At 41.7% G+C, this 24,253-nt stretch overlaps 2 protein-coding genes across 2 annotated transcripts in view; both read left to right on the top strand.

Moving 5' to 3' along the window:
- The first annotated feature begins 912 nt into the window (after positions 1-912).
- On the top strand, positions 913-14,845 carry LOC138951931 (mannan endo-1,4-beta-mannosidase-like). The gene is made up of 8 exons (XM_070323492.1): positions 913-1,474; positions 3,593-3,644; positions 5,547-5,729; positions 6,455-6,635; positions 7,137-7,379; positions 10,583-10,736; positions 12,738-12,809; positions 14,293-14,845. The coding sequence occupies exons 2-8, from the start codon at positions 3,593-3,595 to the stop codon at positions 14,536-14,538; spliced, it is 1,131 nt and encodes a 376-aa protein (XP_070179593.1). The 5' UTR covers positions 913-1,474; the 3' UTR covers positions 14,539-14,845.
- Positions 14,846-23,116: 8,271 nt separating this feature from the next.
- Positions 23,117-24,253, top strand: part of LOC138953123 (mannan endo-1,4-beta-mannosidase-like) — an 8,533-nt gene continuing 7,396 nt past the window's right edge. Inside the window, exons 1-3 of the mRNA XM_070324914.1 lie at positions 23,117-23,193; positions 23,387-23,438; positions 24,193-24,253. The exon at positions 24,193-24,253 is cut by the window's right edge and continues 122 nt beyond it. Of these exons, the coding sequence (XP_070181015.1) occupies positions 23,387-23,438; positions 24,193-24,253 (113 nt within the window). The 5' untranslated portion in view covers positions 23,117-23,193. The remainder of the gene's footprint in view (positions 23,194-23,386; positions 23,439-24,192) is intronic.

Below are 24,253 nucleotides of genomic sequence, written 5' to 3'. Positions count from 1 at the left end.
GGATATGCTGTACTGAGGGATTGTGCATGGGAGGGATGAATTATGTTTTGATGGAATATGGCCAAATGTTTTCAAGAGATGCCAGCATATTATCATCTAACGGGTTTGCTAGGATACTTTTTCTCAGTCCCAAAAGAACTGTAGTCCACAAACCATTCTAGTCCTTGATCAATAGATATGATCGAGTATAGTGCCATCCTGTCCAATAGTTTACACGCACAACGCATATTGCCGACACTATGTACAGCGTTTGGTTTGCCAATTCTTTAAATTAACAGGTCTTTGGAATTGTGTTAAGAGTTGGAAAAAATGCTTTTTTTGAGAACCTACTGGCGTGTGGCATCATTAGAAAGCTAAATCTCTCTATTTTCATTTACAGTTTGAATTGTCAATTAATTCCAATCCAAACTGGATATATGATGGTTCTAAGCTGGTGTGTATCAACCCTGAAAACTCAAAATCCGGTCCCATTTTACTCTTTATTTCATTGCACACAAAAACTAACTAATTTTAGCATGCAGATTTTCTCCGAAAACGCCACTTTTCAGGGTGTTTTTACACCACAGTTTTCTCAGTTTTCATGCTAGAGCCTTGTAATTTATACTGGAAATAGATGTTAGCCATAGCTGGACCCTAAACTAGCCAAACTGTAATCGAACAGACAGATCAAAAATATTATAATTTATACTAAGGGGAGATTTTTAGATTTTTTTTAATTAAATTGTGTACATGGCGTTTACTGGTAATATGCCACACACCTGCTTTTCCCTGTAAACTTGTTTTTCATCACTTTTCCAAAGTACAGCTTTCAGGGATAAAAAGTGTAAGAAATATTGTGTAAAAAGTGATACCAACATTTTTATGTTCGCAAAAATGTTATTATTATCTTTTTTTCTTCTTTTTTTTTCTCATGTTTGTGAAAATCTATCAGCTAACCAATTATTTTCCTGAAAAGCTACATAACGGACATAAATGCCCACCAAGTCACATCAAAATCCACTGAGATGTTACTATGTAGCAAAAATAAACAACAATACACCCAACTCTAGGTAGGTCTACCCCCTTAATTAAGGTATCACCCTACAGTCGTTGATGTGTGTGCAAGTTAGTATACGATCTTACCTATCACACACGCACAATCGAGTGTTCCTTTGTGCCAAACATTGGTACAGACGTTTAAAAATGTTACTTACAAAAACATTGTTTACATCGGTACATTGAACAAAGCAAACAAAGATATGAACAATGTGTATGTTCTATTTAGAGATCATTGTCAATGATCTCTAAATAGAACATAAGTTGGGACATTTCTCTAAATCGTGTGCAACGATTATTCGACAAAACTAGGCCAACAAAATGAACAAAATACGAATAGATAAAATAAAATAAGATAAATATAAGGACACACGGGCTACTTTACCTGCACCTACCTATTGTTCAGAAAAACTTCTATATATCCTCAAGAACTTCGAAGGTATGACATCTCTTTCTTTTCTCTTTGTCTCTCTATTTATTTATAATTAACAAGCAAGTGGTACGTCTTCAGCATCGATTTTAGTGTTCATAAAAAGCAATCTTGATGCCATTTAATTTTACCAGAAACTTGCCAAATTTAAACAAAGTCCTCCCTCTCTTACTGTCTTTCTGTTTGTCTCTCTCTGTCTGTCTGTATCTGTTTGTCCCTTTCTCTCTCTCTCTCTCTCTCTCTCTCTCTCTCTCTCTCTCTCTCTCTCTCTCTCTCTCTCTCTCTCTCTCTCTCTCTCTCTCTCTCTCGTTCTTTCTATTTCTCTCTCTGTCTCTCTCTCTCTCCGTCTCTGTCTCTCTCTCTCTCTCTCTCTCTCTCTCTCTCTCTCTCTCTCTCTCTCTCTCTCTCTCTCTCTCTCTCTCTTTCCATCCCTCTCTTATTTATGACTTTTTGTATCTGCCTTATATGAATTTATTTGTTTTAGGTATGTTTTACACAGTTACTGAATATACGGTACTGTCGACTTGCATACCTATAAGCAGTGACAGGAAGTACTCACACACACACACACACACATACACATACACACACACACACACACACACAACACACATACATACACACACATACACACACACACACACACACACACACCGACACACACATACATACACCCACACACATACATACACTCACACACACACACACACACACATCGAACCCCTCTTTGACGAGGACACCTATCACCGCTGCATGGAGGTGTGACTCCTTGCACCAGTCTTCAAGTTCTTCTATTTCAGACATGATCTCACACAAAATAATTTTCAGTGGCTGACGCGCGCACTTCAAATGCTGCTGCTGCTGCTGCTGCTGCTTTGCTAATGAGCGAGCGTACATGCTCTGGCACCCTCTTGCCACAACCGTTTGGCGCCAAAACTCCACTACAACACCCTCACCCTCCCTCCTTACTTCTACGTCCTGCCCACATCCGCTATCTCCATTCCTTCCCCCTCCCTCTCCATCCTTGTCCAGTCCTAAATACCATCGCCTCACCTACAGTTTAAAAACAGTTTATCGTTTCTCTAAACTGACACATTATCTGCTATGCGATGACCAGGTTGTTTTTCAAACGTCCATAAACACGTCAAAAACTAGGTCAAACGGCCTTTAACTTGTCTAAACGAGGTAAGCGACGTCAAACAGCCTTAAAAACGGCCAAAAGGAGGTCAAAAAGCCTTAAACACGGCCGAAAGTAGGTCAAACGTCAATAAACACGGCCAAAACGAGGTCAAACGAGGGCAAACAGCCTTGAATACGACCAAAACGAGGTAAAACGAGGGCAAACAGCCTTGACCACGACCAAGACGAGGTCAAACGAGGTCAAGCGACCTTAAACACGGCAAAAAAGAGGTCAAACGGCCTTCAATACGACGGAAACGAGGTCTAACAGACTTCAACAGGGCCAAAACGAGGTCAAACGGGGTCAAACTGCCTTTCTCACAGCCAAAACGAGGTTAAACGGTCATAACGAGGTTAAACGGCCATAAACATTGCCGAAACGAGGTCAAACGTCCATAAACGCGGCCCGCAAAACGTTGCCAATCTGCCTTTCATACGGCCTCAACGAGGTCAAACGAGGTTTGTTTGTTTGTTTGTTTATTTGGTGTTTAACGTCGTTTTCAACCACGAAGGTTATATCGCGACGGGTCAAACGAGGTCAAACGGCCATGAACATTGCCAAAACGAGGTCAAACGTCCACAAACGCGGCCAAAACGTTGCCAATCTGCCTTTCATACGGCCACAACGAGGTCAAACGAGGTGAAACGACCTTGAACACGGCAAAAACGAGGTCATACGAGGTCAAACGGTTATAAACACGGACAAAATGAGATCAAACGGCCCTGAGCACGGCTTATATGAGATCAAACGGCCATAAGAGGTCAAACGGCCATAAACACGGCCGAAACGAGGTCAAACGTTCATTACTAATGCCAAAACTTTATAATTTTTGGATGATTGAGATGAAGATGATTATAATGATGATGCTGTGGATTTCCAATTTTGGTTTGAGACTACGTGACAGGGCAGCACTCTACACTTACTCTACATAAACATTTTGTTTGCAGATGAATCTGTTTCCGCTACTGGTGCTGGGCTGTTTTTTCGGCCTCTCAGCTGGTATGTGCATGTTTCTCTATTTAATGTGTCTTGTTTGAAAGAATGGTAAGGATGGCGGCGAATGTACCGATTAAGGCACTCAGAATTTTTTATTGCATACAAGATTGCACTGCTCTGTAAAAAAAATATAAAAAAATAAAAAATAAAAAACTGTTTAAACAAAGTTATAGTTTGGTTCTATCAAAGAGAGAGGTAGTCAGACAGGCTAGGAAAACAAACACAACGAGAGAGTCGAGTAATCTAAAACAAGAATTAAAAAAACAAGAAAGGTACGTTGTTGGAACGTTTAACTATTGACAAAACAAAACGTTACGTTCACAAATATATCAACCCAGCGGTCTTTTAAGTGCACAGACAAACACTAATTACACAACACTTATCTTGATGAAATATTCCGCGACTTGCAGTGAAGACACAAGCGAAGGAAGCAATGAATATTTGGATTTTTAATCTAAAACAAATCAACGATTCTCTGACTAAAGTAATCGACCTGCCAAGAGAGAAAAGATCTCACAGTAAAAGAATGGAGACGAGAAAGGAAGCAGAAAAACATTGTCACGAATACTGACCAAAAGACAAATCGGATTTTGCAATCGATTTACTTGCTCTGTCATTAAAGCCCCAGTATGTCTCAAATGGTTTACAGAACGATATAAATCTTCTCATGAAAAAAATCAGTTCCAACCTTATGGAAAACACTTGCAATAGCATTTAATAGCATTAAATTAAACAGCTCGTTTGAATGGCTATTTAGCCCGCGTAAACCACACACCCGATTTTGTGGTTTATCTAACCCCTGAGCTATCGTGAACCCGTGTGATCCATTTTCCTTTTTTTCGCAATTTAGTCGTCAGTTTGTGATTTCAATGCGACTGGCTGTATCTGCAATAGCAAGTTATTGTGTACCTCTGAATCTAAAACGTAACAAACGACTGCGAGTCACACGAACTTATCGGCGGTTGAATTCAATCAAGCAAGCAGTATGCAGAAAATTCGTCTGCTTTGGGAAACACGACCTTGCGTGAACTGCTTCAGGGCTCCCTTTTTTAAAACTTTCAAAACTTCGAATTGTACTGATCTTGTCTTGATAAAAAAAGAAATCTTTATGATTTAAGAATGTTTGTGTTACAAGCTGTCAATTTATTATTTAGATTTTGAAAGTTAGTTCTAGCGCCAAAACGAGGCGTTCGATTGTGGTACTAGACAATCCGGCTGGCCACGCAAAAATAAATTCTTTGAAAACTGCTCGCTCTTCACGGAGGGCACCTAGGAAGTTCTCAAGTGGTGAGTGTTTAAACGAAAGGGTGTTTGTACTGTGTGTAAAAGCCTGACAGTGTCTGTAACCAGAAACTGATGGTTTACGTGAAGCTGTGTGTGCCATTAATCATCGATCTGTTTGAAACTACATGTTCATACAAGGAGCGAGGTTCCGATCATTCTGACTTGGTCTTTGATTGTTCTAGTTCTGTTACATTTATGCTTTGTCTTTCTGGAAAACTCAAAACGTAGAGAGACAAACGACAGTCTGTAAGCAACGTTATACTGTAGTGTATACCTACAATTCCAATATTGAAATTGTCCTTCAAAATTGATAGTATACCCAGATTCAGAAAACGGACTTCTCTTCTGTTTGATGCAGATATATAACTGTTAAACCGAAGAGAGAATGCCCAGCAATTGTTAACTTCCTCTTTCTACATATTACTGCACGCACACATCAGGGCTTAAACATGAAGTTGAACATGAAGCTGCCATCGGTGTGTCCGGTGCCTGTGATGGACAGAATGATTAAGTACGCTTCAGAACTTTTGTTTATCAACTCTACAGATTCTCGGCTAATTCGTTAACGAATCTTCGAATCAATCTCACGTATGCACATCGGTATTGTATCTGTTTACACAGGCGGATACTTAACCAGGAGCGGTAAACATTTCGTCCATAATGGGAAGAAGGTATTCCTGTCCGGGGCAAACACGGCCTGGGTGGCATACGGGTATGACTTTGGCAACCATCAGTACCAGCAGCGCCGTAACCGGTATCTGTACCTCATGGATAAAGTCAAGAACGCCGGAGGAAATTCTATGAGTAAGTGTTGAGTTCTTTGCACAGACCCTCCACTAAATCCACTCTTCGTATACCCTTCTTGCTGAAAGAGATTGCAAACGGCTCAATCAGTCACAGATAGACTGCTTCAATTCCGAAATCAAGAAACGAAAACCAAAAACCACAATGGGGTTTTTAACGTCAAAAGGTCAAAAGTGTTGATCGTGTTTTTTGTTTGTTTGTTTTTTGTTAAAGATTAAAGAGTTTGCTTTCGATCACGCTTTTGATCTTGTTTCTATGTAGCGTGTCAACCGTTGATTCAAAGAAGAACAAACCTCTTCTGAACCCTTAAGCATCAAGAAAGAATAATAATTCTCAGTGTGACCATAACGTATATTTCAAAAATGAAATAACTATTCCCTTTCATCCGCATGATTATGCTAAAAACAAAACCTGATAAACTTGCTTTTGTGCGGGATAATTTGATCATAGTGTTCTCTGTCATAGTAACTGATAATAAGGCCAAAAGAAACAATAGTTTTTGATGACAAGGCCAAAATAATAGACACATGCGGCTTTTCATTGTCCGGAAATCATCCCTTTGACGTTGGAGAAGACTAACTTTACTGATAAATTCTACAAAATCGAGTTTTTTCATTTCAATGTTAGTTTGTTTTTGACGAGTAAAATAAGGTTCTAGGGTCGGGAGGAAAAACAGGATCGGTCGAGGAAACGGAAACATTGATTTTTTTCCTTGGCTTTAACAGGAACTTGGGTTCACATCGAAGGAGATACGTCTCCGAAGTTTGACCACAACGGCTATGTCACCGGCCTTGACAGTGATGGTAGCTTCATCTCAGATTTCAAGCGTTACCTTGACGACGCCAAAGCCAGAAATATCCTCATCTTCCCTTGCTTGTGGAATGGTGCTGTAGTGAAAAATCCTGGGTGAGTCTACTGATAATTATTTTGATGAGGTGCAGGAAGCTGGAACACTGAAGGCCTCATTGTCTTCTTTATTTTATATAAGACCCAAGCTATGAAAAACGTCGTGACGACATGTCCAAAAAGCAGCGCACAAATGTCATGCTAGATAAGTCGATAGAATCTTACTCGTTCCTTTCAGTTTTATAAGGTGAGTTATCGTCAATGGCACACGTTTTAATTTTTGAAAGAAAAACAGAAAGACTGCTTACGTTCAAAAACACAAAATTAAAGAGAAGACTGGTTAGTCAATGGTACGTTTAAGTTTTGAGAAAACATTCACGTCTTAATTAAGAACGTTTAAGAATTGTTAAAACGTCAATGAATTAAAACGAAATTTTTGTTTTTGAAAAATAGAAGAAATCATCACTTGCCATGGAACAAATTAATGTAACTTAAACTTGTACCTTTGGAGGCCTCGTCATGACGAACAAATAAACCAGAACACGCAACCTTGGTTTGCAGCCCTCTCGGAGGATTGATCTATGACACCCACAAGCTGCAGTCGTACCTGGACAAGGCCCTGATCCCTTGGGTGAAGGCTGTGAAGGACCACCCTGCCCTGGGGGGATGGGACATCATCAACGAGTTTGAAGGCTTCATCAAGCCGGGAGAGCTCAACTCCGAGCCTTGTTTTGACACCACCCCTTTGACCAAGGCGGGTGCAGGCTGGGCAGGACATCTTTATCCAGCTCAGCCACTTCTTAGGTAAAATAGACACTGCTCGGAAATAATTCTGTAAATTTTCAGGTAAAATAGACGATGTTCTGAAATAACTCTGTCAATTTTTAATGGGTTGAGGAAGAGTTGCTTTCCCTTGCTACCATAGACACACTGAGGCAATGTCACGTGTAGCTTGCCTCAGTGTTTCTATGGAAAAGCAAGAGAAAGCAATGGACAGTAATTCTTCGACAAACCATAAAAACCCGACAGGATTATTTCCGGAATCCATATATTCTGAGGTCGCTAAAGATTTTGGTTCCAGGTGATTTTCTTTCTGTTTTTGCTGAGAGATTTTGTGAAAACGCCCAGGGATTTTGCTTTAGATCGATCAGATCAGAGTGATCATGAGTCGAGTGCATCAACGCAGCTTCAGTTCTGTCAGATATGATTTCGGCTTAAAATTGAGTTGGTGTGACATTTGTTTGTTACGTTTGTGTGTCTTTGATTATTGAGAATTAATTAATTAAGAGAACCCGCGATGCTTTGAAGCTGAGTTTTTGTCGCGCGCTTCTTTCCTCGAAATTGCAGTAGTCGCCGCCGCAGTTGCTGCAGTTTGTCACTTCCAAGTGACAGAGTGTTGTTTCGCGTGTCGATGTCGACTCCAAGAAATGTGATACGTTGGGTGGGCCCCACCACCTTCTTCCAGCTAATGTTGAAGCCTAGTTCCCTCAATAATCTAATCAAAGAAAATAACATGTCGTTGCACTCCTCTTTTGTTGCTGCTACTAAAAGAAAATCATCTATGTATGCTAACACACCAGGCATGCCTCTCCTGGCCATGCACCTGCGAATTGACTGTGAAAGTCTATGAAAATGTGACGGTCCTACATTGCTACCAAATGGAAGTCGACTGTCAAACAAATAAGTCGGTCTGTTTTTACCTTTGAAATGCCACTTGAGTCCCGTTACACAATAATCATCCGGACTGATGCACACTGAGCGATATGCGGACTGCAAGTCGACTTTAGCACACCAATAATCTGTCTTCGCTAAGGCGCACGCATCAGAGACTGTTTGAAACTTCACTGACTCAGGGATGGAGTAATCGTTCATTGCCCTACCTGTTGGTTTGCTGGCATCATGAATTAGCCTAACGCTACCATCTTCTTTGGGGATCGCGGCTAGTGCGCTTACGACCGTTGGCTTCTTACTTGCCACTATATAATTTCCTTTTGCTATTTGATCTAACAGTTCTTGTTCTACCACGTCGCGATGATCGTACGCTGATTTATGATTGCTTTGTTCTGCTGCTAACACACATGTTTTATGTTTTTCTGTTACCCGAAAACCGTGCTGTATACCGTCTAACAAAAATTCTCTGTCACAATCGCCCTCTAGCACTGAGTGCCACATTTGAGATTTTGCACTAATAGATGCATGATTTCCCAAAAATGCACAGTCATGAGGATCTAATTGAGGGAACGGGCTGGAATAGGTGGGGCCTACCGTTGTGTTGTCAGTTCGCTGCGCTGTATCCTAGGCACTGGTGTTTGCTGTCGCCTGGTGGTCTTTGCCGGGGTGCTCCTTTCCACACGTGTCACACACGTGTTCGAACCTGCAGCGGGACCCGTAGAGGCATGTGCCTTTGTTTGTGTACTGCAGGCACACCTCCTTCCCACTGGGTCCCACAGGTCGTCGAATACCGCCGCTTCCCGTCATGGCCTTGCCGCTTTTGTTGCCAGGAACTTGTTGGGCACGCTCACGGAGAATCACTGTGGACAGGTGGGGGTTGGGGGTTCCCCAAGCAAACCCGCTGGTAGACTGGCGCTTCCTGTACTCATCATCGTAAAGGAGCACCGACTGCCAGGAAAATCTTGCGCCGAGCTCGCCCACCATCTCTGTATAACAGAGGTAAGCTTCGTGGTCGAAGTCCACGGCGGTGTTCATGAGTTTTGCCATTATTTTAGCATTTGCCACGATCCAGTGGCAGGGGGATACTTTCTCCAACTTTGATTTGTTGGCCAGCTTGAGCGTGACACCTCCCCCGAGTGTCACCTCTTCCTCCACCGCCATAGAAGCCGGTACGAAGTCAACAATTCGTAAATAAGTCTCACCTGGTGAAGCAGACTGTATGGCCATGTTGCCAAGAAGACCCTGGAGCGGTGCCACTTGGTCGGCAGCACGCAACGGCCCTCCCCCGTACTTCTGTTGCAGGTCTGCCACTGCCGCTTTTAATTCCACTATGTGGCCTCGTTTTAACTTAAGGCTTTCCAGGTCCTTTTCTCCTGCATATTTCAAGGCACTGAGGCTTGTGAACTCCTCTTTTTCCAGAACCTCAATTACAGGTTGGGGCAGATTTTTTGCCCAAGAAGAAAAATTGAACTCCATAGTTTGCAGAACTGAAAATCGCTGAACTTGCTTGCTGGCCGCTGCGCTGCTACTAATGACTTCGGTCCTCGCTCTCTCTCGCTCTCTCTCGGACTCCCTTATCTGTTACCATTGTTTCATTCCAGACTGCTCTCCTTCACTCATCACCTCCCCCCTGCCCTCCAACCCTCTTCATTCCCCGCATTCGTTCCCACGGGACTCTGCTATCACTTCCTCCTGCATTACCTCTACTGACACCTCCTCCCCCCCCTCCTTTTGCTGCATATCTGTCTCGTTTAAATAGAGTTTATGGTCGCTGACCGCTCCCTCTAAACTCACACGAAAACGCCCAGGGATTTTGCTTTAGATCGATCAGATCAGAGTGATCATGAGTCGAGTGCATCAACGCAGCTTCAGTTCTGTCAGATATGATTTCGGCTTAAAATTGAATTGGTGTGACTGTGCGTGATTCTACATTTGTTTGTTACGTTTGTGTGTCTTTGATTGTACTGTACGTTTGTGCTTCAAATGGAACAAGTAGAATCAGGGTCTCGTCACAAGCTGGTCGGTCATCTGTTCGTAGAAGCACTTGGAACATTGAGTGTGTTCCTTTTTTCTATGCAGAGAGGGTAAATTCACCCCTAAATGATAGTGTCTGACATTGTATAATATGATTCAACGACACAGCAGTATATAATAATTATATACGCTGTTTCGACATAAAACGTTCTGATAATCACGTTCTCTTCCACCTTTCGTCTTAATTGAGCTATGGATTAGCACTGGATTTTCTTATCTGTCCATGCAATGTGCAGTGTCGCTATCTGCAACGTTTTTGACTGAACTAAAAATCAATGTCTCTTGACTCTCACACTGATCAGGTTCATCAGCTGGCAGGCGGACGCCATTCGTCGCGTTGACCCCAATGCTTTGGTCACCGCCGGATCGTCCAGTCAGGTGTCTCAGTCTGACCAGTGGGGGGACAGGAACTACTACAGTGACCACTGTCTCATCAAGGCCGGGGGAAAGCAAAACGTAAGCCTGAACGCAAAAGATATTGAATAGTACAGTACAAACAAACAAGTCGCGTAAGGCGAAATTACTACATTTAGTCAAGCTGTCGAACTCACGGAATGAAACTGAACGCACTGTAGTTTTTCACCATGACAGTACAGCTTCGTCAATCCCCGCGAGAAGGAAATCGCTCACCTTCCACGTGCAAAACGCAGTGAAATGAAGACGCCAGAATAGCGCGGTAGCGTATTGTGCTAAGCTGGAAAGCGCGCTTTTCTGTATTCTTGTGAACTTTCGGAGCTTGTTTTGAATACAACCTATCATATCTATATGTTTTTGGAATCAGGAAATGATAAAGAATAAGATTAAATCATTTTTGGATCGATTTCTTAAATTTTTATCGTAAGACTAATTAATCTATTTTCGTTAATTGTGATCACATTTTAAGAGTAAACATGACATATGTATATATTTTTAGATTCAGAATGTGATGAAGAAAACGATGCAATCAATTTTGAATCTGTTTGCGAAAAATCGATTTTAATGACAACTTTAATGAGCAAACTCATTAATTAATTTTTTAAATTCCAAGCTGAAATGCAATACCAAAGTCCGAACTTTGTCGAAGATTACTTAACCAAAATTTCAACCAATTTAGTTGAAAAATGAGAGCGTGACAGTGCCGCCTCAACTTTTACGAAAAGCCGGATATGACGTCATCAAAGCTATTTATCAACAAAATGAAAAAAAAAGTCTGGAGATACTATACTCAGGATCTCTCATGTCAAGTTTCATGAAGATCGGTCCAGTAGTTTTCTCTGAATCGCTCTACACACACACACACACACATACACCACGACCCTCGTCTCGATTCCCTCCTCTTCGTTTAAACAGTTTTGACTAAATGTAAAAAGGGGGGGGGGGGATCTTTCTACAAACCGAGTAGCATCATACATTACTGGGGGAAATATCTGAACGACGTTCATTCATCAGAGTCGAAGATATATGTTTCCAGTACACTTGGGCCATTGAGCCTGTTTTTAATTTCAAGAAAATAAATCTGTAGTAGTTCTTGGTCAGTTTGGGTCGTCTGACTGAACGAGCCGGCCGTTACCAGAGCACACGACGAATGGCTTTTGCTTGCCAATTGATAAACCTGAGAAAAGGTGACAGTCAAAGGATGACAATTAAACGAGTAAGGAATTTTCAGGGAAAACATCCGTCAGTCTTCGTTTATAAATTGTGAGGTTCGTGAAAAAACCCACCTATTCCTATTAATCGTCCAAGTAAAACGGCACAATCTATAAGTATAAAAGTTATGATTAGGAATCTTGCTGTCCTGCATTTTATGGATTGTAACGACTTTCTCGGATGTGTGTGTGTGTGTGTGTGTGTGTGTGTGTGTGTGTTTGCGTGCGTGCGTGCGTGCGTGTGTGTGTGTGTGCGTGTGTGTGTGTGTGTGTGTGTGTGTGTGTGTGTGTGTGTGTGTGTGTGTGTGTGTGTGCATGTGTGTGTGTGTGTGTATATGTGTTTTGTGTGTGTGTGTGTGTGTGTGTGTTTTGTGTGTGTGTGTGTGTGTGTGTGTGTGTGTGTGTGTGTGTGTGTGTGTGTGTGTGTGTGTGTGTGTTCTTCATTTCACTGCTTTTATGCACATATGCAGTTCAAAACTCGTTTTTGTGTTCTGAAAATGATTCTACATGCCTTATCTGTACTCACATAAGTACTCATATAATCCAGCATGAACATTGAATAGGTGCCGAGTAATATTGTGCCGCTTCTAAGGCAGACTTGGACATGTGCACGCATTTCCGTCAACCAAATGTTATTTTTACAATTAGTATAATTATGTGACAAAAACGTGAATATAAGTGTGAATATTTCACACAAATGTAATCTTCTGTCTCCGAGGGCGATTCGTCTCTCTTCGTAATTAACCCTTACTTATGAGACAAGTACACATTGTCGTCGAGTCTGGCGTGACTCTTGATCATTATTTTGATTCATTAACCTTTCGTTTTGAAGGGCACTTTGACGTTCTACTCAACCCATACCTATGACTGGCAGCATAAGTTCTCGGCTGATGCAACTTTCTTGGTAAGTTCTATTTATGTATCGTACCATAACAGTGATTCTAGTTTTATATGGTAGGCTATTTGGACTTTCTGCTCAACATGTGTTACTTAAGATAACATTCTAGATTACTGCTGAAGGCCGTCAGGTATGGGTTTGTGAATATCAATACGTAGATGTAAAATTTGTACTTAAGTTGACTACGAAACCAAACAGCCGCAACAGCTCCGCATGTTAAAGTTAGATCTGATGAGGAGGATAAAAAACAGTTGTGGACAATACGCCGAAAAGGTACTTGAATTGGAACTGGAACTGGAACTGGAACTGGAACTGGAAAAAAATTGCACCTGCTCGCATTCTATGCTTTGTATGCTCGTTACATTTTAGCTCCTTTGTTTAAGAATGAACTTGTAAAATTGTGTAGCGCTGAATTTAATATTTATGTTCAAGATTTGCTTTATAAATCTCTTAGCGCACTGTGATTGTTTCAATAAATATCAGTAACTACAAGAGATTAGAACGTTTGACAAGGCACATTTTTCTGCGGGCGAATGGAGAACTGTGTGGACGGGTCGAGTTCGATCTACTTTTGTGAGTTTGCCGGCTTTTGCCATGACTTGCAAGCTTCTCGCCTGAGTTGCAAATTTCGGGGGTATTGACGGTTTAATCGCCGACCATGCATTTTACGATTTGATGACCATCTGCACCGTTTTATCGATCAGCAACTAATAGTATGAGTTACAGTTATGCTAAATGTACCCGTAAGCATACAGTTTCACTTTTATATTCAGTTAATTATTGGTGGAAAAACACATACTAGAAGTTGCTACGCTCCCAAAAAATGAACAACCCCCACGCAACTGAGTGACGTACCCAGGCCTGATGTCAAAGTGACACGATGTTTCGCTCATTCGCAAAAGATAAAGTTGGCATGTTATTTCTTGTAATGTATCTGCATTTGTCTGGGAGGTTGGTGCTTTGATTACATGGTAAGAATGTTTTGAAGCCTTCGCGTTGTCTATTTACATCGTTCTTGTCCTAAAATATGCGAAAACCGTTCATTTCGGCACTAAACTGATGCTGTCGTCTACTACATGTACGTATGACAGTCAATCAAATCAGTCGATTTCCAAATGCTGCGTGGTCTTGCTCGAAGTCTGTCAGAAAAACCCTTCTGCTTTTAGCCGCGGGGAATTTTAGGATCAAGCATCATGTGGTAATGTGAAGAAGATAAGCTGTCACTAACACGGCGGATAAGAAGAATCTTCTCAAATCACTGTGGCATAGGCGTCTGAATAATTATGTTCTCTAGAACTGTTAGCGCACTCCAAGAGTGTGCTAACAGTTTTAAGCGTATTGCCTTTAGCCAATCAACAGTTTCACATCAGTCATGTGACACCAGTTCTTACTGACAATTATTAGTATTCGAACCATAATACGCCGTCAGCTTTTATTTTTTCTTACTTAATCTACATAAGATTTACCAATACGCTGCTCGTACTTCCAGCACAACGCCGATGACTACAAACTGGACAAGCCTTTGGTCATCGCTGAGTTTGCCTCGTCTAGCGGAGCTGGGATGACCATTCAGTCTCAATTCCAGTATGCCTACGACCACGGCTATGATGGCGCCTGGAGCTGGCACGCCAACAATGGTGAAGGAGACTGGGACAGCACTGACCTCCAGATGCAAGGAATCGCCACTCTCAGAGGGAAGAACGGGACCGGTGGACAAGTCGCCATTCATTTGTAGACTGGACCATAGAGAAGAATCCCTGGGGATATCAGCCCGATTATTTAGGACATCCTGGAAGGACAAAACGTGATATAATTATAAATGTGAGGGAGAAAAAAAACTGGTATATAAAAAGACACTTCTAACATTTGATTCTCCGACGAAAGTTGAATCCCCGGCGATATCAGCCCGATTTTTTAGGGCATCCCGGAAGAACAAAACATGTGAAATAATGATATAATTATATGAGAGATAAAAAAATGGTCTAGAAAAGATAATTTTTCGACTTTTGATTGTCTGACGAGAGATTAAAACTCCAAACAGATTTGACTTTTGTTTATACTCTTTTTATGTGTGTTACATCATGCCTTCTTCATAATTCTGTGTTGACTAGAGATTAGCTTAAAACAAGTTTTAGTAACCCTTTGAACTACAGTCTTGAAGAATACTAATGAAGCACTGACCATGGACACGAACTTCATAACAGTTGACAGAAAAGTATGGCGATTAAAGTAAAGTCACGATACAAAGTACACAATGCAAAAACAAAATGAGTATGGAAGCAGCAACGTATCACTCTGTGACAAGATAATGACAAGTATCTTGGACGTGCTTGGTGAGAATGTCATGAATTAAAGGTTAAGGTCAAGTCGACATTCCAACGCAGTTGAAGCGTGTTCCATCTAAACAGTCAAAATCAAATGCATTCATTCAGGTGATGACCATCAGCTGACACATTTTGATAGGTGAGAAACGAATAACGACCTGTAAATATTAATAAGTCGGCCTATTTCAGCTTTTGGCCATAGTCAGCCTACTTCGGTGTACAATAACCGAAGTAGGCGGACTTTGGCCAAAGGGCCGTTTCAGGCCGAAAGCCGGAATAGGCCGACATGCATCGAAGTAAACCGATTCAGATCGAATCAAGCCGAAAGCCTGGTAAGGCGTCCGCCCCGTGATCGGGAGGTCGTGGGTTCGAACCCCGGCCGGGTCATACCTAAGACTTTAAAATTGGCAATCTAGTGGCTGCTCCGCCTGGCGTCTGGCGTTATGGGGTTAGTGCTAGGACTGGTTGGTCCGGTGTCAGAATAATGTGACTGGGTGAGACATGAAGCCTGTGCTGCGACTTCTGTCTTGTGTGTGGCGCACGTTATATGTCAAAGCAGCACCGCCCTGATATGGCCCTTCGTGGTCGACTGGGCGTTAAGCAAGCAAACAAACAAACAAACAAAAAGCCGAAAGCCGAAGTAAGCCGAATTTGGTTGACATTTCGCGGTTTTCGTGTGTCTGTGTGTGTCTCTGTGTGTGCTTTTCTGTCTGTCTCACCCCAATACACACACACACACGCACACACACACATACACACACACACACACACACACACGCGCACACACATGCGCGCGCACACAAAACAACTACCCTCACTGACACATACACACCCGCTTCCGCTCGCACCAATTACTCACCCCAACACACACACCCGACCACACACACACACACACACACACACACGCGCGCGCATACACATACACACACACACACAAACACCCACACACTCTCTCTTTCTCCCTCTCTCTCTCTCTGTCTGTCTGTGTGTTTGTCTCTCATTGTCTCGTTCTTCCTGCTGTCTGTCCATAAGTCTTCCACTCACAGACGAAGGGGAACAATTAAACATGAGAGCGAGACGTATAGTTTACAAAGAGAAACCCCACGCGCATCGACCTCGAACTTGACACAGCATTGTGGACCATAACACCTTATCAGGAAATCAGAAGATTACACTGCTCTCATTTTCGCTGAGCTTACCAGGACTCTGGCACTACGAAGAACTCTATCCAAAATCCACCATGTACGCCGGGTTTTTTTCTCATACGGTACACACTGTACGATCCTGATGCGATACGGTGCATAACGTTTCCACAAGCTTCAATGTCCTCAGTATACCTCATAATTATGTCATGCAGGTATATACTTTTTGGCGTACACAAACCTGTTTTGCATTACATGTTTTAAACTTGAAGATTCTTGTACACTGGCTTTATTATGAGATTGATATTCTCAAGATTGAAAAAAAACTAATACATCTATTACATGAAATTCCTACCCATACCACCAAGCAAACATCATAGTCTGGCTCAGGGGTCGTCCTTGTGTCTATTTGTGTGTCCCTTTTAAATACAAGGTGAAGTTCCTAACAACAAAAAAAGCAATATCGGCCTTTGACAACAAAACAAAACAAAGCACACAAAAAAGTGAAGCAAACATACAATCAAACAATCAAACAAACAAACCAAATAAACAAAAAACAAACAAAAGAAGATTCCAAAACAGACAGAATGCTAACGTTTCAAATCAAGAATCAAACCGGTTTAATCATTGGAACGTTTAATTCAGGACAAAACCAAACATTCACAGGAACTTCGACCTATCGGCCTACTGATACTCTTGAGTTCTTGAGCATGGAGGGTGCGTAACCGACTCGTCGGTACGCGACTCGACCCGTTCGTGTTTGTCTGCAGTACGCTCTGTCGATCTCACTGTTCGAGGTGCGTTAACTTGATAAGGCCTGGCGCTCACCAATGTAACTTCAGCAGGACAGACGACGCACTGTAGCTTATCACAGCCCGCTACACGTTGCGTGAAAGTACTCGCCAAGTACTCGTCATGATCCCTATCGCAGCATCAACAAGGAACTTAGTCGATAAATATCGACAGGGGGCCGACTAATGGTTTAAATGTGAAATGTGTGTATAATAATGGGTGTGGGTCTGAAATGAAGTTAGGTAGTAGTTAACATTTGTTTTGAATAATTATTGGTATTTTGACAATGTGGGTAGCATGGAAATGTAAGCATTTGAATGTAAGTCTTAGGTACCATTGTACCCAGGAAGAGAGACCAGAAATAGGAGTAGGTTGCAATAGCGTGTGTGGTCTTTGAGTTTTGTTTTTGGAAAGATATTGTAAAAGAAAAAGAAGACAATTACAGTAATGCAAAATCTATTGTGAAAACCAACGATTGTACAAAGAACATGTGAAGCAACATTATGTCTATGATGGTGCGAAGAAAATTAGTTATGATTTATACTATTATTATTTATACTTGAGACTGACAGTGTTGTGACGAGCGTTGGCTAATGGTAACGAGTACATATGTGTGTAGTTGTGGTGTGTGTGTGTGTGTGTTTGTGCGTTGGTTTGGATTATGGGTGTAATTTGTAAATCAGATGTGACAGTAATAATGGAGTTCACATCAGTGAGGTTAGTTTGAAATGGAATACACGCACGTTTTTGAAAAAACATGACATTTTGAACCATGAGATCTTTATTAAATAATAAACTGAACATCAGCAAAACATCAAAGCAATTATTAATTTGGTTTGAAAAGCTTGACTTACTATGTTAAATAGTGGATTGAAGGCTGAAAACGTCATTTACAAATTACATCTGAGATAGGGAGGGCGGGTGGGGGAAGTGCTGAAAGTGTGGATGAGAATTAAAAAAAAATGCTGAGTGACAACAGGGAGGTTAAAGGCTGCCCTTTTCGTAGCGTTCATTAATTAATTCCTATTGTTTACATGTGCCAATAATGTTATAAAACTGTACCTAAGGGGACATAATAACGATTGGCTGTAGCTTTCGAACACAGAAAAAATTATTTCAGTATTGCAAAGTGGTTTTGATAGTGTCGAATGTAAACAGAACAGTCTCAAAGTGAAAGTGGATGTTTCCTGGAAATTGCGAAGTTAACAAGAATACCGGCAGAAAAGCGCGCTTTCCTGCTTAGCACAATACGCTACCGCACTAATGTGGCGTGTCAATATCACTACGTTTTGGACGTGGAAGGTGAGCGATTTCCTTCCGCCCTCAGCTAATTCAAGAAATCACCCCCCTCCTAGGTATGTTGCGACCCATCTCGTCATCGGCGCTTTTCCGGAAATGACCTGCGCTTTGTTGGAATTCCAACAATGGCTGCCATTGTAGGAATTCCAACTTTGCGCTACGCGATTCTAGAAATGTATCGCGCGCATAGTGATAATTCTGCTCTTTCTTAGAATGCGATGTAAAATGATACAAGTCATGATGGCCTATGTGATCAATGCTTAGTCTTGAAAAAGCAGATGCATTGTATAACGCACCAAACCAACCGAATTACTAAAAGCAAAAACACTTTTGATAACTTCGGCGGGTTGTAACAACACAGTTCAACGACCCATCCCACTCGACCAAAACGCTCCAATTTTACATAATTTTTAACGTTTCAGATCTTACATTTTACAACAACAAAAACACAACAAGACTGTTCCGATATAACTTCAGTTTCACTGGTAACTATCGATTGTAATATTTTTTTTACTCAGTCTTAACTGATTATATATTAAACTCACAGTCTCTCAGGGCTGCAGAGACAGCATTACGTCCCTTTATTGAGTAGGCTCTTGTCACTGCATGCCTGGTAATCTAGGCTCTTAAAACGTAATGTGCAAGTCTGTGCGCTATATTGACGTGATTGATTGTTGCAAAATGTTGATTCAAATTAAAGATGATTTCAGCCTGTTGTAACAAACTAACAATCTACTCTGAGAAAAAAAATCACTGTGTTCAAAATAGATCGAGACAGCAGCAACAAGCTAGCTGCATGCGCTGAGTGCTACTGAGATAATTGTTACACAGTGTACCCCCACACTGTTTCTGTAACTCACTCGGTTTTACCAGTTAGAGTTGTTGGCCCTAAGCTGAACCCCCAACCTGGAGGACCAGGGTACACATTTTAGTCTGGCCTCTACCTCACGCGGATCTGTTCGGCATGGTTGGACCTACCAGGGACACGAGGTCCCCGCCGACATAGCTCCGGAGGTTGTCAAGGCACACAAGCCCCCATACCACGATCAAGGTGCACCAGGTGGGAAAGGCAGTAAGTAAGTAAGTACCCCCACACCCCCAATTCAAGACTTCCCCTGTATAAGACCTTGCTTTTTCATATACCTTATTCATGACCTGTGAAAAGGGTATACTTTTTTGTGCCAGTCGAAGGGTTGCCATTTCTAGAACGAGGCAGCTCGTTTCCGGAAATGCGGCGCTTTGTTGGAAATCAAATGAGGTTTCGGGAAATCCCGATTATTCCAACTCTGCCCCGGATTCTTACTTTGCGCCCAACAGGTACACGTGCACTCAAGTTAACCTCTGCTTTGACCTGTGTGCCAAGAGTCAGATGAGAGAGAGAGAAAGCGAGAGAGAGAGAGAGAGAGAGAGAGAGAGACACACACACACACACACACACACACACACATAGACAGAGACAGACATAGAACTAAGACAGAAGCGGAGAGACTCAGAGGGAGACACAGACAAAGACAACATACAGAGAGAGAGAGAGAGAGAGAGAGAGAGAGAGAGAGAGAGAGAGAGAGAGAGAGAGAGAGAGAGAGAGAGAGAGAGAGAGAGAGAGAGAGAGAGAGAGAAAAAATGTAACTGATCTCGTGAGAACGGTTGAGGCCTTGCAAGGTTTTGACGGCAACAATAATTATTGTAGTTCTCTAAGACTTTATTTCTGTTTGATTTGTAATATGTTGGGAAGACATATTTATCAATTGATCAACAAAATACAACATAATGCAAAACGACACAACATTGTCAAAATCATCATTGGCCAACGTTGAACGTTTACGAAGGCCTCAATCTTCCCGCGCCGTAGACCAGATTAATAGGTGCTTGATTTTGGTATTTTGATTTACATAACATTAAACCTTTCTTGGGGTTCATGGTCATGGCAACAGCCATATTAATATTATATGATGTATAATTTTATATTTCAGCATATGTGAATTACATGTCATCATACCAAACTGTCATACATTTGTATTCCTACATTATTCTGATTGATCACAACCAAACCTACTATCATTGGACACATCCAAATGCAAGCGCCTGTTTTTGACAACTTATATTTTTAGATCAGTGCAACTTGCTTGGATCTCTTGTTTGGCCTGTAGGTAAAATGTACAATGTATTTTCTGATTTGTGCACAAAAGCTTTTCTTTTTCTTCTTTTTTTTAACATAACAATGTTTAATGTCACTGTATGTTTGAAAGACCATGGTCACATTTGTAAAACAAATGTTAAATTAGAAAATAAATAACATTTTGGTTCATGATTTTTCCTACACCTGTGCTGAAAATAAGACATAAAAATGTTGGTATATAAGTCACTCAAATGCAGAGTAGTATGAATGGTTTGAGTTTGTTGCGGTTAACCCTGCACAGTTCGGCCTATTATGTTTTTGTTGAACAATTTTGCCGTCACACCTCCCATAGAGTGACGTATTTCACAACTTCCTGTGTTACACAAACTCAGTGATGACCAATTTTGCCTTCACACCTCCCATAGGGTGACGGATTTCACAACTTTCTACTGATGAACAATGTTACCTTCACCCCTCCCATAGGGTGACGGATGTCACAACTTCCTGTGTACACAAACTGATGACGTATTTCACAACAAAATGGCGCTGCCCATGGTCAACCTCGAAACTATCCGTATAAATGGGGGCCTCCTGGCCCCCATAATAATATGCAGTGCGTCGTCTGTGCCGCTGAAACTGCGCAGGTTTATTCTGCCCTTAACTCCCTCAATCCTCCCGTTCGCTTTGTGTCAGTTTGGAAAGCAATATCAACTACCACTGACATAAAGTGGGACCGATATAATGCTGGCACTACTAACACCGAAACACCTAGACTATGCAATGACTGATGGGCACTGACGTCATGTCATAAATAGGATATCCCTTCCCAGAACTCCCTCTGGTTTGATGATTATGAAAGCTTCTTTTTGTGCGATAATATAAGATGTTTGGTGGCTTGTTGACAGACCAGCTTTTTTGTTGGTCCAAGGTTACCATATCGTCTTTTGTTTCATCTTTATCGACCAAGGCCGAAGGCCGCGGTTGATAAATATGAGACAAAAGGCGATATGCTCCCCGAGGACCAACAACAAAATGCTGGTCTGACGACAAGCCACCAAACATCGTTTTTGTCATCATTTTGGTTGTGCAACAAAATGCACAATAACCCACAGGGAGACGAATTTTTAGAATCCAACTCCGGGCCACAAAGCATCGTCACAGTAGCTCGAGATAACACGTCAACCTTGTATGTGACGTCAAACGTAGCTTGTTGACGCTTTTCTTCCAGTCTGAAAATGTACAGAGCTGCGATCATACCTGTGAGTTCAGTAAGTGTTGAGCATATTTATTTTCTTTTAAGTGTTTATGACTTTTCGTTGTGGATTTTGCGATTACAGAGATAAGTTGCAAATTGACCATGAGTCGCCGCGGTAATTATCAACATTGATTGGGTCTTTGAGAGTGAATGCTTACAATCGTTGTCCTCGGAAACACAAATCCAAAGCCGCGATGGTTCCACACATCAAACAATCAGCCTGATTGGCTTTTACTTTGACAATCCACGTTTCACCTGAAAACTCAAACGACAAACCCATTCACCACCTCGAATTATTGCCTGGGGAACATGAGATTTATTTCCCAGGTGCTTGTGAATGAAAACTCGTGAAAATGATGACAATATAAGATGTTTGGTGGCTTGTTGACAGACCAGCTTTTTTGTTGGTCCAAGGGGACCATATCGTCTTTTGTTTAATCTTTATCGACCAAGGCCGAAGGCCGCGGTTGATAAATATGAGACAAAAGGCGATATGCTCCCCGAGGACCAACAACAAAATACTGGTCTGACAACAAGCCACCAAACATAGTTTTTGTCATCATTTTGGTTGTGCAACAAAATGCACAATAACCCACAGGGAGACGAATTTTTAGAATCCAACTCCGGGCCACCAAGCATCGTCACAGTAGCACGAGATAACACGTCAAACTTGTATGTGACGTCAAACGTAGCTTGTTGACGCTTTTCTTCCAGTCTAAAAATGTACAGAGCTGCGATCATACCTGTGAGTTCAGTAAGTGTTGAGCATATTTATTTTCTTTTAAGTGTTTATGACTTTTCGTTGTGGATTTTGCGATTACAGAGATAAGTTGCAAATTGACCATGAGTCGCCGCGGTAATTATCAACATTGATTGGGTCTTTGAGAGTGAATGCTTACAATCGTTGTCCTCGGAAACACAAATCCAAAGCCGCGATGGTTCCAAACATCAAACAATCAGCCTGATTGGCTTTTACTTTGACAATCCACGTTTCACCTGAAAGCTCAAACCCATTCACCACCTCGAGTTATTGCATGGGAAACATGAGCTTTATTTCCCAGGTGTTTGTGAATGAACACTCGTGAAAATGATGACAATGCCCTATGTTCGGTTTATTTCTTCAAGGGAACCAACCGGTTGCAAACGACAGAGACAATGACTGAGGTGTCAAAAGTACTTGTAAGATGATTAATTTGTGGTTTCAGATATTTTGATCTGCTCCCTTTTCTCCCCTTCAGAGTCAAATATTTTCACATTAAGCTCCTGGTTCAGCTGTAGTTCAGAAACAAGAAACTTCAATGAAAATTATCATTGCTAAACTTTGTAAACAGGACAAGGTTACCCCTGAAAGATTAAAATTCACAAGAACTAGGTACAAAAGCTGGAGTATAAGGGGAGACAGCCGACCCGGCGTTTACACCAGATAGCAGCGAAACATCTGTGGACTAAGACGATCAATGTAAGCGGTTTTTGTTGTTGTTGTAAAAACTTGAGTAATCTTTAAAGTTAGTCAGGAAACTTAAATGTTGTAAGAATTGGAGTTTGTAAATCGCTGGTCCAATCTCTGCCTTGCTTGGATTGAAATATGCTTTGATGCTAATTGAATTTGTTTGATGTAGGTCGAACTAAAATATTGATTCTTTTTTTTGCAGATGTTGCAGCTAGTCCTTTTCACGCTTTGTGGCTTGATTAGCATTTCCGCCGGTGAGGTTTGACTCCTTTACTGTTAAAGAGAGAGAGAGAGAGAGAGAGAGAGAGAGAGAGAGAGAGAGAGAGAGAGAGAGAGAGAGAGAGAGATTGATTAAACTTTATTACAGAAGGATGGAGATTTTAGGCGTTGCCTAGTCTTACAATCTGTCCTTGTAAGAGAGAGAGAGAGAGAGAGAGAGAGAGAGAGAGAGAGAGAGAGAGGGGGGGAGAGAAAGTGAGAGAGAGTGTGTGAGAGAGAGAGAGAGAGAGAGAGTGAGAGAGAGAGAGAGAGAGAGAGAGAGAGAGAGAGAGAGAGAGAGGAAGAGCGACAGACAGACAGATTTCACTCCTTTGCTTTCAAAGAGAGAGAGAGAGAGAGGGAGAGAGAGAGGGGGGGAGAGAAAGTGAGAGAGAGTGTGTGAGAGAGAGAGAGAGAGAGAGAGAGAGACAGAGAAAGATAGAAAGAGAGAGAGACAGACAGACAGACAGACAGACAGGCAGAGAGACAGAGAGACAGAGAGAGAGAGAGACAGGGAGAGAGAGGAAGAGGAAGAGGGACAATGTTAGGTGGGAGAGGAAGAGGGACAATGATAGATGGGAGAGGAAGCATGTGTGCGTATACGTGTTTTTGCATGTTTGTGTGCGCGAGTGCGATGAGCAAACCGACACTGATTTACAGTGATGACATGAACAGCGAATACTTGTATATTATAGTCTTCACCAGCTTCAAAAAAAATATAATCAGCTTGTATTTTTCGTTGCATCCTAGGTGGCCATGTCACAGTAAAGGGAAACGATCTGGTCCACAACGGGCAGAAAGTATTCCTGTC

This window comes from Littorina saxatilis, linkage group LG17 (assembly GCF_037325665.1).
Source record: "Littorina saxatilis isolate snail1 linkage group LG17, US_GU_Lsax_2.0, whole genome shotgun sequence".
In the NCBI taxonomy this organism is placed as follows: Eukaryota; Metazoa; Mollusca; class Gastropoda; order Littorinimorpha; family Littorinidae; genus Littorina; species Littorina saxatilis.
This window is presented reverse-complemented; position numbering and strand designations above follow the sequence as displayed.

Excerpts from the sequence above, each read along its gene's own strand:
- LOC138951931 (XM_070323492.1), top strand. The coding sequence starts at position 3,593 with ATGAATCTGTTTCCGCTACTGGTGCTGGGCTGTTTTTTCGGCCTCTCA. Across the intron at positions 7,380-10,582 it reads CCAGCTCAGCCACTTCTTAG|GTTCATCAGCTGGCAGGCGG; the intron begins GTAAAATAGACA and ends CACACTGATCAG. Across the intron at positions 10,737-12,737 it reads AGGCCGGGGGAAAGCAAAAC|GGCACTTTGACGTTCTACTC; the intron begins GTAAGCCTGAAC and ends TTCGTTTTGAAG.